Consider the following 14,874-nt stretch of genomic DNA (forward strand, 5'->3'; position numbering starts at 1 on the left):
GAAAAAGAAATTGCTAGAAAATGTACAACATTGTTATTGCTGTTGAAGTAAATGTTGCATAAACATTGACCTTTCTGACTAAGTAGCTCACTTGTTCCAGATATACAGTTTAAGCTTAATTGGCCGGTTCCAGCATTACATAAAAATGAACAGGGATCTATTTAGGTCTACAAAAGAGCAGCACCTTACAATTCATCGTGATCATTTATACTTGACGAAGGAACTTGTGGTTGTGCTTCGAGAAGATATCTAATAGCCAAAGATGCTTGAAGTGCAGCACCAAAAGGAAGTGCTTTTTCGTTGATTTTAAAATAAGGTGAATGAACTGATGCAAGGTTTTCATTTGTTTCGTCCTGCATTCCAAGTAGATAGAAGTAACCAGGGATAACCTCTTGGTAAAAAGCAAAATCCTCTGATCCCATTAATGGTTCCATGTCTTTTACATGATTGTTACCAAGCATATCACCTGCAACTCTCTGGAAGTGTTTGTGCAAGTTTTTATCATTCACGGTCGGAGGGAAGAAGGGTTTATCGTTTGTAAGAAAATCCACAGTTGCATTGCACCTCTGTACAGCAGCTTGCCCAACAATAACCTACACGAGAGGAGAATTAGTGTTTCTACTATGGAGAAAGCATGGATAAAAAGAATGAAAATCCAGGAAACAGAGTCAACTGGCAGCCTATTTTGCCAAAAAAATGTAAAGAATGCAGACACACAAAGCATAAGGTTGGCTTTGCAGTAGGTTGAGTTTGCAATTTCATTATGCAGCATATGAAATGAAATAACTAAACCCTGATCAAAATAAAGTGAATTACAAACAAAATAAAGGGATAATTACACTTTTGGTCCCTCGGTTATGGATAAATTCTAGATTTTTGTCCTCATAAAATTTGGTTAAGCACATTTAACCTACAATTAGCTAAAAGGTGTTTGGTTGCAGGAAACATGTAATATTTATATTATTTTTAGAACTAAATATCCTAAAATCTGGAGTAATAGTATACAAATTTAGGATATCACATTCATAATTGAAAGATTTAGCACTTGAGATTTCATTAAATTCGTGAAGATTCATAGATAGAGGAATCAAAAGCGCACATATCAATTAATTGACGGGGAAATATGCTTAACCAACAATCACAAGGACCAAGATCAGAATTTGCAATATTTGAGGGACAAAAAGTGTTAATTTCTTCAAAATAAAACATCCAAGACATTTTAGGCAACAGCTTGATATACTGACTAATTTAAGAATTGATCCTACCTCCTGAATTCGCTGCCTAAGCTGCTGAAAGCTCTCCTTTGAAAAAGCCCGAAAGGTGCCACCGATGGTAACAGAGTCTGGAATAACGTTAAATGCACCACCTCCTTGGAATTTAGCAACTGTGACTACCTGCACATCATACTTTATGTCAAATAAAACTACATGACTAAGTAAATTCACCATGTCAGTTTTTCAGCAGCAGAATGGGGGTTTGTCTACCAGTCAGGCTCTAGTCAAATATTATAAACCCAGTAAGCATGCTAGTCATTGCACAATCTCAATGAGAGAGTTCAAATGTTTTTAAAAAATCCTTCCATAGCATCATCTCATCAGATACATTTTTATGGTTTCAGAACATAAATCAGAACAGGGAGAGGAAGCTTCAGTTACTACAGATAATTTCAAAAGTTGAGTTTTGTTAAGGAAAGGAGATTTTGACCCCCAAATTTCAAACATTCTTAAACTAATTATTCAATATTTGAATAATTTTCATCAAAAGGACAATAACTTTTTTTTTGGATCCGGCTGCAGGCAGCAACGCCCTTCCTGATATTTCCACTTTCCATCCAAAAGAACACGGATATGACTCTTTAGTTTCAAAAAATGAATCCGAAGTCCGAACACGGAGAAGAAACTTCACCTACTTCAGATATTTAACTTGAGCTTTGTTAAGGAAAGCAGAGACTTTGACACCCTAATCTCAAACAATATTAAACTGATTCCTCTATCGTTCGGCCCAAGCACTAAAGATGTATTTAGGAAATTCCATTATACCATTTAAGCACTTTTATAAAGTTCTCCACTTTATTAAGGACATCACCAGAATAGAAGATGCATATGGGATTCAAAGCAAGGGAGCCAAGGAGAGGGTTGTACTAGGTGATTGAGTAACTTCTGGTGGGTTGCTTCCAAATTAGATAATTGAACTCTCATTTAGGCTCAGAACAGGAAATTTTGAGGTTAATTTCACTTTTGCTTGACTAAGAAGTAACCTGACACAGGGAAATTTACGTTGTCCAAGAAATTTGGTATGGGTGAATATTTAGTTTCGGCAAACAAAGAGGTCATATTACCTCTATTGAAGACCATAGAATCATTCTAAATGTTTAAGATTAATATCATGTTTTCCAGGTATAAAGCAAGGATAAAGTCACTTCTCTTGTTCACTCAAGTGCGTAGTGATTTGAATCTTATTTGCAGTTCATAGTTTATTCAAACAATTCCCGATCAAGCAATGAAATCATGACAAGTAATATACCTGAGAATCCAGAGGATCAGCCTCTCGGGAAACAAGATGCTGTAAGCTGACAATTACATTCGATGCTGCCAGAATTGGGTCTATCGAATGTTGTGGAATAGCGGCATGACCCCCTTTTCCAGTAATTACAGCCTCGAAAAAACCACTTCCAGCCAAAAAGGGTCCAGACCTTGAAGAAACTTTACCCAAAGGAAAGTTGGGATTGACATGCAGACCAAATATTGCTTCTACATTTTCTAGTGCTCCAGCATCTATCATTTTCTTGGCCCCACCACCTCCCTCCTCTGCTGGTTGAAAAACAAGAGCAACTGTTCCCTGTCAAAAATATTAAGTCCGAGGAAATATCAGCTGCCAGAAGAATATATATGACAACAAAAAATTGATATTGTGTACATGCTGAGGACTGGGCTATGGATTCAAAAAGAAAGCAGTGTTATAAAAGGCAAAAAACGCAAAGCTCTAAGGTCTGTTGGAGCTCTAAGCGCAAATAAAGTGTGGGCTTTAATAAAGAAACGCTCAAATGGAGAAAAAATACAAAAATGTACATGTCGTCCAAGACTAATAATTATAAGCATGAATAACGAATATATGAACAAAGAAATTGAAAAATAATTACGATAAAATAAAATATCAATCATTTAGTGTCACCTCTTCAGAAAAAGAAAATATCACTCATTGGCAAGAAAAAGAATGCCTTAGAGCCTTGATGTTAGCGGGCGAAGCGCACAACATGTTTTCTGTCCGCTTCAAGGCTTAAGTGTGCTTTAAGAGGGCCTTTGATAACGCCTTAAGAAAGACTGGATATGGTATTTTCTAAAAGGGTAAGCAGACTTAAGAGCATTGGCCATAAAACACATCCAACAAACCAGCATGCATGCCAAACAATTAAAGTTCAATCATGCAATGGATAAAATGCAAAAAGGAGAAACGGGCAAAAGTCAAATCTTGAACAGATGTGGTACTCCTAATACAAGAATAAAACCTTCAAAATGTCCCGATGTTCTTGAAGAATCTTTGCAGCACCAAGAAGCATTGCAACATGAGCATCATGGCCACATGCGTGCATTTTTCCAGGATTCCTACTTTTGTGCTCCCAGTCCACCATTTCCTGTTAAAATTAAGGAATAATTACATTTTTGGACCGTTCTAAAACATAATAGCCGGTAAATGTATGTGTTTTGTATGTTAAATCTAAATATACATATAATATACAAAAACATACACATAATATACCTATATATGTTTTGTATATTTTGGCTAGCGCCCGTAATTAATTTTGGCCGTCAGGCCAAAAATGAAAAAAGCCTCAAATTAAGGTGTAAAACTAATTGTTTTAGCTAAAATAAAAGACAGTACACAAGAATCTCTCCTTGCTATAATTCATACCCAACTTGCTATTGGCTATTTGGTGATCTCTAATCATTACATCAGTATAAAAAATAAAAATAAAAACCAACTTTTACATCAAATCAAGAGGATAATCAGAATTAATAATCACTTCAATTTCGAACCTGCATAGGGAGAGCATCCATATCAGCTCTGATGGCAACAAAAGGGGGTTTTCCTGAACCAATAAAACCAACAATACCAGTAGTGGCAAAAGGGTAATTATACTCAATACCCAAATTATCCAATTCTTGTCTAATAAGCTTACTAGTCTCTAATTCTTCATAACCCAACTCAGGATTCTCATGTATCCTTCTCCTAACCCCAACAATCCAATCAAAAACCTCAGCTTTCTTAGCAAAATCAAGGAACTTACTAGGGATTTCTGATAATTCTGAGCAAATGGGTGTGGCAGAAAAAGAAACAAAAATCAAAATCAAGAAAACCCATCTGGAATAATCCATATGAGCAAAAAACAAGAAAAGAAACCTACTGAAAGATGTATATGTCAACTGTGGTTTTGTATTTTAGATTAGGTGAAATTGAGGGTCAAAATGGGAGTCACATTCATAAGATAAAATATTAGTGTGCTATTAATACTACGGCACAACAAGAGATGACAACTGAAAGATGCTTTCAATCAATCACACACAGATAGTTTTCAGGCTACAGCCGACCCTCGCGTGCTTAATCGAATTTCCTCACGTGTTATTTGCCAGCCGCTCTTTTTTTATTTTTTACTTTAGTTAGTCAAAAAAATTCTAAAATATTTTTCTTGAGAAAAGTAAGTTTCTTAAAAATGAATATACTAAATTTTCTACTGAAACTAAAAAATAAAGTTTCACAAGTTGTTATTTCGTTTTCTCCCCACCCTCCAACACACCTACCCCATCCCAAACTCCAATAGCCCTCTATCCCCACAAGTTCCACACCTTCGTCGTTCCCCCCATTACTATATTGTTTGACTCTAAATATGATGGATTTCGAAATCGTGCAGACTAGGGCTTCAAGTATCATTTTTCGAAATTCAATTCTCTAGTTATTGGACCCTTCTACGACCCACTAACGAAACTTATATATTTGTCGCCAATTCTGGATAATTGCTTCTACATTAAGGAGCTTGGTTTCTGGGGATTTTGGGTAGAAGGAATTGTTGGCTTTAGTTATGTGTAGATGAGAGGAAGGTCATAGGAAACAAAAGGTCAAAAATGCCCTGAACTATTTGAAATGTGACAGTTTTACTCTTTTTGAGAACGGATGGAATACTTAAAACAAAAGAGGGTAGGTAGAGCATTTTCACCTTTTAAGCTTTGCTTTCTCGATCCACTCATATTTTATTAAAAAAAGACGACAGCCCCGTAGGGGGTTTACTGCACAAAGCCCCTGTAGAGGAAAGGCTTTATCCCAATTTGAATCTGAACTACGATCCAGATCAACTTACCGAAATAGAATTGTTAGTCGAGTAAGCAATTGGGTGTTGCGCAAGCTCCGGCTGGCTGCCCAAGGCTGGAAAGGAAGTTGTCCTTTTTGGCCCTGAGCGAGGGACCCAGCCTAAAACAACCTGCTACAAAACTACCGAGCAGGGGTAAAAATACGATAAGTAGATACCTAATTTCCAGTGTGAATCAGGAACTATTCAAAATGGGGCAGTCTATCAATTTGTCATCAGTAAAGATAATGACAAAGGAATCCATGTATAGTTAGAACTCCCAGTTCATCAATAAACGGTCATTAGTCAACCCAAAAAACAAGTTCATCAAGTCCCATAAACGTTGTTGGGTCATTAGTCAACCCAAAAGACATGACCAGAAATTCATATTATAGCACATCCTAAAATCTATCTTAGGGATATATGACATTCTAATCTTCAACTAGATTGGTCAAACAGATCATCAATATGTGGTAATGGATACTTTTTCTCTATAGTAACCTTGTTCAACTAATGGTAGTTAATGCACATTAGCATTGAATCATTCTTTTTCTTCACAAATATAACAGGATCTCCCCAGGGGGAGACACTCGATCTAATGAGCCTCTTGCTTAATATATCTTGCAATTTTCCCTTCAACTTTGTTATTGCCATCCTACACGGTAAAATAGACTAGGCTGAGTGCTTAGCACCAAATTAGTTATGAAATTAGTGTCATAATCAAGTGGAATGTCAGGTAATTTTTTTTTTTTTGAATGTCAGGTGAATCAGTAAAAAAGAAACACATCTAGAAAATCTGTCACTATCGGTAGTGAATCAAAGGTAAGACCTTCATGCTAGTATCTTGGATATACTTTAAATAAGTCAAGCACTCCTTTCCTATCATTCATTGTGGCTTCATAAAGATATCATTTTTCTTGTGGAGTGAGTGAGCGTACCCTTCCACTCAAGTCTTAGAACCCGTGGCATAGTCAAATTGACCGTCTTGATGTGATAATCCAAGATCATATGATATAGAGATAGCCAATCTATACCCCCAATAGCCTTGAAGTCTACCATGTTGAGCAATAATAGATTAACCAGAGTATTGCACCCGCGAACAGAAACCACACAAGACAAAAAGACTCAACCAACTATAATGGAATCTTCGACAAGTGTGATACATGTAGAGGAACATCAAGTGATCCACCTGACATATTATGGTTCGAGACAAACTAAGATGACATAAAGAATAACTAGAACCCAAGGATACAATGTGCAATACTATCTCCAGAGAGAATAGACTAAAGCCAAGGTATATCTTTAAGTTTGTGTAAGGGTGGGTACAAGCTATCTCCTTTTAATGGAAGTAATCAAAAGGAGAAGTACAACGTTGCTTTTTGTGTGTACAAGTATGTTTGTGTAGGAAAGGTAAGTAAAGGAGACTAATTGTTGAAGTAGACTTGTTGGAAGTTGAACCCCTTGAAGCTTGTCCTTCATGTGCTATATATAATAGTCTAGATGGTGGTCCACGGTTTACTTATAGACCTTCAGTTAGTCTGTTTAACTATTTTGATTATTGAGGCTGATATTCTCTACCTTTTCTTCGTGGAGCTTGTTGAAGAAGTTTGTTAGACGTGTCTTCTATCCCTCGAGACTCGATCAAAGGGAATTGGAGAAATTGTGCAGTAGTAGTCAAGGTTGAGCCATATACTGCGTGAGGTTTGGATACTGGGTATGAGTAGTATTTTGAATAACTCAGAGTCATAAGCCTTAATTCAGTCAATGACAGGGGAAGTTATAGGCAGGGCCTTAGGCTGAGGGGCCTTCTAATGTGGTTCGTCTGATATAGGTGTTGGTCATTTTTTGGAGTACGTCCGAGGACTGTGTGTCTGTGGCACGCTCAAAGCATATTAATGTTTTGCCACTACAATACCTGTCAAATTTTTGACACCGTTATCAAAGATTGGGCAACATCTAATTGCAAATTGAGTTTTTAACTAGTTTGAGAATTTTACATCATTGTTGGTTTGTTTAAATTTTTTCCTTTTGTATTTTTCTTATTCAATCGTGTCTCCGAAAATTCTTTTCTAGTACATGATAAGTATTAGGGAAGAGGAATTGAAGAAAGCATCTCTTAAATTGAGCTCACTCCATGTGATTCAAGGAAGGAAACCAACCAATCAATCAGGGAAAACAATTGAGGAATTGAAAATAGAATGTTGTGGTCATCTTTCTCCTTAAGGGCTCTTCAGATTACTTATCCAATCAATCAAGACCCTTATGTTTTTTAGATTAAATTTTGGGTCTCTTTGATTTTAGGTCAATGATGATGATGTGTCATGATTTTATCGAACATGGATCTAAAGTATATATTATTCACATGTAAGAAAGCGAGGTTAGGTGTACATATGCTATAATTTCTTTGCAAGAAGTCAAATTGTGATAATTATTCATTTCTTGTGCTTACCTTTACATTAGTTAGTTCCACTTAGGTATATTGTCTTGCAAATTTTAAGGTTTAATTTTTATTGTACCAATAGAATTAACTAGAAAAACACATATGGTATGGAAAACTCAGAAATGTGGTTGAATACTAGGAAGGAACCAACTTTATTTCTTCTAAGATTTTATTCAATAAAAATAGTAGACACAAATCCATGCATTAACCTTTTGTATTAAGACGTTAATTTGCTATAATTCTTCACCATCACAACTTAATCGTGGAGACGTGTCCTTCAGATATTGAAATGACTATCATTGTTGGTATCAAACCAATTACGATGCATATAAGCTAAATCTTCCAATCGACAAATAGGCCAAAGAAAGAACCTAGAAAACAGAAAGATAGTAAACAAGAATAGGAAAAATATAAAGAAATTTTTCTTTGAAAGATAACACAAGTTCATTAAAGAAGAAAACGGAAATGCATGGTAGAATTATAGATACGCCCTTTCATAAGCTTTTATATCCTCACGCCTTTGGCGAAGTTTGTCAAACAACATTTTTCTAAAATTTTGAAACTCTTTCATATCCATCTTGATGAGACTATTTATCATTTGGTCTGCACCGCCAGCTTCCATATCTAAATAAAGGAGAATTCGCAATTCCTTCAACTTACGCTGCTTCGTCCTTCTCACTTCCTCTTTTTTTAAAGCTTCAAGACGCCTAGTCTCCCTTTTGGATCTCTTCAATCCATTTTGCAACCCCCTTTTCCCTTTTCCCTTTTCCCTTTTCTTTTCTTCTCTGATGGCAATTGCGGTTAGGATAAACCTAATCTCATTGTCCATGTTGATTATGCAATAGGAATGATAGTAATAACTATTGCTTGTTCACACATCATTATTTATAAGTGAGTGGTGGGGTCAAACTCGAAGAGACTTAACAAGATATTCTCTTGATCCGAGCTATTTAATTACTTTAAAAAAAAATTTACCTTTTATATATTAAGTTGCATCCACTTTCCAAAGTCTAACAATAAAGTGGTCCATGTTTTAAAAAAATTAGGCAATAACATCAAAACAACTTAGAAAATATTGGTTTATGAAACGAAGGTTAATTAGACGCATGTAAGAACATTGGATCTAGAAAAGCACAACTAATTTAAGGTGCGACAAAAAATATAGCATAAGTTTTTTTTTTTTTTTGGTATTTTAAAATCTAATTATTTTAAATCTAAAATAATATTAAAATACATCAAAGTCGGCTGGTTAGAAACCTCTCCATTTTTCAATTCTTTAAGTACCCAAACTATTTATTCAATTAATTGAGGATTCCGGTCTTTTAACCTTTAAAGTCTGAACCCAAATGTGTTTTGTTCTCCTCTTCCATATGAGTCATTCTTCTCGAATTGTCAATACTCAATTTGTTGACTATTACATCATTCAAAAAGTGAAGAATATTGATCATCCAATTAGTACTAAGTAATCTGTATTTTGAATAAAGTGACTTGAGGTTACAAGAAAATGTATGTTCCCATTAATGAGTTGCTAGAGATTTAGAAAGAAGAATTGGAAAGACTAAAACAATCACATTATCGAAGATGAATTCCTAAAGAAAATATATCCCGAGGCAATCAAATTGATTTTTTATACTTTGCATTTTTTTTTTTTTTTTTTTTTTTTTTTTTTTTTTTTTAAAGAAGATCTAAATACTTCGGGTGTTTGGAAGGGTCACAACTTTATCCACTATACACCACAACAAGTGAGTTTTAGACATTTTGTCATAATATTTGTTCAAATTTTTTTCAAATTGCTCTTCCAATTAAATCTTCCTTTATTTGATGCATCAAAAATCAAAAGATACAATAAATTCCAGCCAGGATTAACTAATTACTGGTAAGAAAAAAATTCAATCAAGAGGAACATGACTGACATTTGATATCTTAAACTAACTGTCGAGAAAATCAATAACATTTTATATATATATATATATATATATATATATATATATATATATATATTAATATTAACCTATACATCACTCAGTAGTATAAATATTCAACGTAACTTTTAGTACAATAATTATATAGTCATTTCTAATCTTTAAACACCATAAAATAGATTAGATGTTCCTAATACATTAATATGCACAATAAAATAGTAAATAAACTTAATTTAATCGAAAAGAATACTTTCCAAGAAGTTTATATTTCTTTATTCAATTCATGCCTTGTCCTTCTCATTTTCTTTAATATTACAGACAAACAATTCTTTTTAGCAATAGAACCTCCGAGTATTTGCTTAGATTATATACAAATGTTTATGGTTAAATATTTTCTGTCTACGTATCAAGCATAAGAACATAAGAACGCTATTTCTTTTTTCAGGAAGAAGGGGAGCCTTTACGTAACTGGTAAAGTTGCTACCATATGTCCAGGAAGTCACGGGTTCAAGCCGTGGAAACACCCTCTTGCAGAAATGCAGAGTAAGGATGCATATAATAGACCCTTGTGGTCCGTCTCTTTTTCGGACTCCGCGCATTTTGGGAGCTTAGTGCATGGGGCTGTCCTTTTTTACTTTCAGAAAAACAGTTTTCTTCATGCCAAACACAACCTTTGTTTTCCTTCTTCCTCCTTTTTATGGCCAAACTTTTATAATTTGGTTAATTTACAAAAATATTTTTTTAGAAGTACATTTAAAAAAAAAAAAAAAAAAACTTGTGATCGCTAATTAGTTTGAATATCATATTTATCAATATTAGAACAACAAAATATGATTGGCTAAATTTCTAAAAACGCTACTCAAAAAATTGTTATTTTCAACTTCTGAAAAATAACTTGTGTAGTACTCAAAATCACTTATCATTTTAATAAAAGCTTTACTAAATACATCAACTTAACACTTAAAAAAAAAAAAAATCCCTTTTAGGCCTCATTTGTTTGCACTTATTGAAGGTCTGAATTTGAATGGTTCAGATCTAAAGTCATTAAGTGCATTTGTTTGCATTAAGATATAAGCACTTATTGGGTCTGAATAGGTCTTAATCATTAAGATCTTGAACCAAATCTTAATATCATTAAGAGGTATTTTTGTATGGAACTTTTTTATCACCAGCTTCAACCCCAACCCCAACCCTCCACCTCAACCCCACCCCCACCACTCTCCACTCCAACCCCACCCATCCACCTCACCACCTACCTACGCACCCTCCACTCCAACCCCCACTCCCCACCACCACCACCCCACCACCAACTCCAATCCCACCCCACACCACCCACCCCGACTCCCCACTACCAACCCCTACCCCCACCCCACCCCACTCCCCACCACCAACCGCACCCCCACTCCCCACCAACCCCACCATCAACCACTGCCCCATACCACCCACCCCCACTCCCTACTACCCCCACCTCCCACCACCAACCCCACCCCCACCATCTCCCACCCCTCACCCCAACCACCCACTCACCCCTCCACCCCCACTCACCACCTAGCACGACTATAAAAAATCTCCATCATTACTAGTGAACATAAATGTTTCATTTTTTTTTATCAAATAATATTTGTTTTTATTAAATTTGTTTTTATTTTCTACTATTTAATTTGAATTGTATGTTTATTATGTTTAAATAAATACATTATGCACATTCAGATATGATTTTAATCATTCAATGTTCAGACCTAGAGACAACATCTTAATCATTCAGACAAAACGTCTTAATCTTAATGAAAACAAATGATTAATTTTATTTTCAAAAGATAGAGAATAGATCTCAAGTTACATTAAACAATCAATCTTTTAATATAAAGCTCAACTGGTGATTCAAACACCTTAACATCATTGACATCTTGATTCTCTCTTACAATTAAATTTGAGGAGGGTATAAAAATACATCTCATCAAAAATTTATATACCAAAAAGGGGTATAACGTGGGCTGATCCACGTTATACCCCAAAAAAAATTTTCCGTTGTCAGATGCCATCAACGAAAAATTTAAAAAAAAATAAAAAAAATTGTATAACGTGGACTGATCCACGTTATACAATATATTTTGTATAACGTGGATCAGTCCACGTTTTACAAACCTCTGGTTCAAAAAAGAGTGTCCACTTAGCCGTTATTTTAATTTTTTTGTTTAAAAAGAGTGTCTACTTACCAAATCAAAAAAGAATTAACATTGTTTTTTCAAATTTACCCTTATTAAGTGAAGTGACCAAATCCCAATACTTAATTAGAGGTAGAAATTAGTATTTTTTAGGGGTGTGTAAATAGTTTAATCTTTTCAGTAGAATTTCGGATCAATTTGTTAGACGATGAAAGTGATCACTAACTTCATATTAAATAGGAGTATATTAGAAGTTTGCTGCAACATACACGTAGGTTGAATACTTAACATATGCAAGTGGAAAACTAAAACTCGATAACATTCACAACTTTTTTCAGTACCTACATGGAGTATAATATAAGACACATATTCCATGCCATTTTGCAGTCTCCATGTGTTTAATTACTCCTAGAGCAACCCATCAGCATGAAATATATTTTAGGGCATAAAGATGAAGAGTCGTGGGCAGTCCACGTTATAAATATAAATTGTATAACGTGGATCAGTCCACGTTATACAATTTTTTTTATTTTTTTTTAAATTTTTCGTTGATGGCATCTGACAACGGAAAATTTTTTTTGGGGTATAACGTGGATCGGCCACGTTATCTTGTATATAAATTTTTGATGATATCTTTTAGTATTTTTATGGACTTCTTACAATTAGCTACGTGTCTGTATTAGTATATGTTAGTGGCTTTTAATATGATTGGAGTTGATCCCGCTTTTTATTTTATTTTATTTTATGTCAATCAATTGACAAGAAGTGTCATTTATTCTGTAAATTATTGCAGGACAGGATGATATATTATACATTTATAGGTGGAATGATGATTACGAATTTTGTAAGTACCATTTAAATTTTTAATTTCGGAAAGAAATGGATATTATGGTCACATGGTATTATAGTTATAATATAAGTCAAAACAACTAAAATAATTATGTAAACCATCTCGCCGGGCAATTTGTTTGAATAACAGTATAAAATTAAATAAGAATCTAATTTATGTTTGTATATACATTTTAGAAAAATATTCATATCCTATAAAATTTAGACAAAAGTTATTGAAAGGCTAAACCCATCGACGGACGACATCCCAAAGTAAAACACTTATTTCACTTTCTCTAAATGACCCTTGTTCCATTTATACACTTTAGGTGGGTTATTCTTATTCCACTTGACACTTTTTGCAGATTATCGGAGCAAAACCAACACCAAAAGGGGCGCCACCTCATTGCACATCCAACCTTGACCAAAACCCCAATTTTTAATGGTCAAAACTCGACGAATTTACAAATTAGTGAATTTACAATTAAAATGAGTTGGCATAATTTAAATGAGCTGGCACAATTTAATTGGCCACTTAATCTCGTAGAGATGATTGGTGTTAGTTTTGCTCCGATAATGGTGCAAAAAGTGTCTAAGTGGAATAGAATAATTAAAAGAGTTGTCTAAATGGAACAAGCGGTCACTTAAAGGCTTCAGTCAAAAAAGCGGACGACCACATATATTTGTCGATGAGTTTGGCCTTATTGAAAATAGAAGAAAACTTACAATAAAAAATGTCTACACTTGTTTCTCTCAGAGAACTTTTTCCCATACATACAAAGTTTTCAAAACACTGTTCAAACTTCACCGACGCTTTACTAGAAAATGGACCTCTGATGAAGTCCAGAAATCTTGACGGGTTACTTTTTTTTTTTTTTTTTTTGTGATAGTTGTTTAGTAAATGATCTATCTTTTAACTTATCTATAAGTTATATACCTTTTAGATAACAACCTAAATATCTCTTTTGAGCAAATTGAAAAACTTATCTATAATTTATATACCTTTTAGATAACAACCTAAATATCTTTTTTGAGCAAATTGAAAAAATTCTGAGTAAACATTACGATTACGTTCTAAATAGACGTTAAACGACAATTTAATATTTTGTCAATTTCTAGAGTTATATTTGCACAACTTCTAAAAACAAGGGATGAAATCTAAACGATGGCCTAAAAATATATTTGCACAACCATCCACCAAAGTCTCAATTCTAAGAGCACCTTGTAAATATTTTCAGTTTTTAAAAAATATTTAACGTTTAGCCAACTTTGAATTGGATTTGAAGTTTGAACTATAAAAGTTTAACTTCGTACCTGAGCAGAGAGTGACAGGGCCCAACTTTTTACTCCAAGTTTGATTTTAGTAGTTCAAATTCCAGACTTGAGAACGGAAGTCAGGCTCTACCAGTGATCAGAATTCAAATTTCATCCTTAGATCTAAGGAATTTAAGAATCTCCTTCTTCTCTTGCTCATCACTTTCTATTGTTTCATTTTTATCTTGTAAAATCCATTGAAGAAGAAGTTACTCTTAAGTTGTCCGAGATCGATTAATTAATCATAGATAGTTTGAAAATTCTAGACATGTTTTAAATGCGGGAGCTAAAACCTGCTACCAACCCAAATTTTCTACACCATCCAGCTTTACTAGAAAGTGGGCCTAAAAGTCAGTTGCAGAAAGTCCAATCCTTGACATAAGCCAATGCAAGAAGAAATTGCACGTTTTTTTCCTTCAAAAGGGCTGGTCTTTAATTTTTACGTAAAAGGACCAAAAATACCCCATCCTATACGAAATGATTCATAAATATCTTCTATCCACCTTTTAATTTAAAAATATCCTTAAATTATTTTTTTGATTCAAAAATACCCTCAGACTAACTTATGATTATTTTACAATTTAAAGCAGCCACATATCATATTATGATTCACCATTAAATAAAAAATTAAATCCATCCAATTATTAAATCCATACCCGCCGCTAATAATTTGACCCCTTTTTTTCACCCAACCCCGCCCCTAGTTACTTCAATCTTATTCTTTACAACAATGGCATGGAACTGTTCATCTTTAACCGGCCAAATGTATCGACCCATATCAAAATCCACAGTGCTTAACCCGGCTGTATCTTTTTCATACCCATTTCTCTCCAAATCCCCATATCGTGGCGGCGTAGTAGGTGGCGC

At 34.3% G+C, this 14,874-nt stretch overlaps 1 protein-coding gene across 1 annotated transcript; it reads right to left on the reverse strand.

The window, feature by feature from the left end:
• Positions 1–10: 10 nt before the first annotated feature.
• Positions 11–4,579, reverse strand: LOC132055378 (IAA-amino acid hydrolase ILR1-like 4). Its single transcript, XM_059447168.1, has 5 exons — positions 4,035–4,579; positions 3,506–3,631; positions 2,524–2,838; positions 1,266–1,394; positions 11–593 (listed from the first exon to the last, which is right to left on the reverse strand). Exons 1-5 carry the CDS (start codon positions 4,371–4,373, stop codon positions 186–188), a joined length of 1,317 nt encoding a protein of 438 aa, XP_059303151.1. The 5' UTR covers positions 4,374–4,579; the 3' UTR covers positions 11–185.
• Between the last annotated feature and the right edge of the window lie 10,295 nt (positions 4,580–14,874).

The sequence above is a fragment of the Lycium ferocissimum genome, chromosome 5, assembly GCF_029784015.1.
Source record: "Lycium ferocissimum isolate CSIRO_LF1 chromosome 5, AGI_CSIRO_Lferr_CH_V1, whole genome shotgun sequence".
NCBI classification, from domain to species: Eukaryota; Viridiplantae; Streptophyta; class Magnoliopsida; order Solanales; family Solanaceae; genus Lycium; species Lycium ferocissimum.

Excerpts from the sequence above, each read along its gene's own strand:
- LOC132055378 (XM_059447168.1), bottom strand. The coding sequence starts at position 4,373 with ATGGATTATTCCAGATGGGTTTTCTTGATTTTGATTTTTGTTTCTTTT. Across the intron at positions 3,632-4,034 it reads TGGATGCTCTCCCTATGCAG|GAAATGGTGGACTGGGAGCA; the intron begins GTTCGAAATTGA and ends TAATTTTAACAG. Across the intron at positions 2,839-3,505 it reads AACATCGGGACATTTTGAAG|GGAACAGTTGCTCTTGTTTT; the intron begins GTTTTATTCTTG and ends TATTTTTGACAG.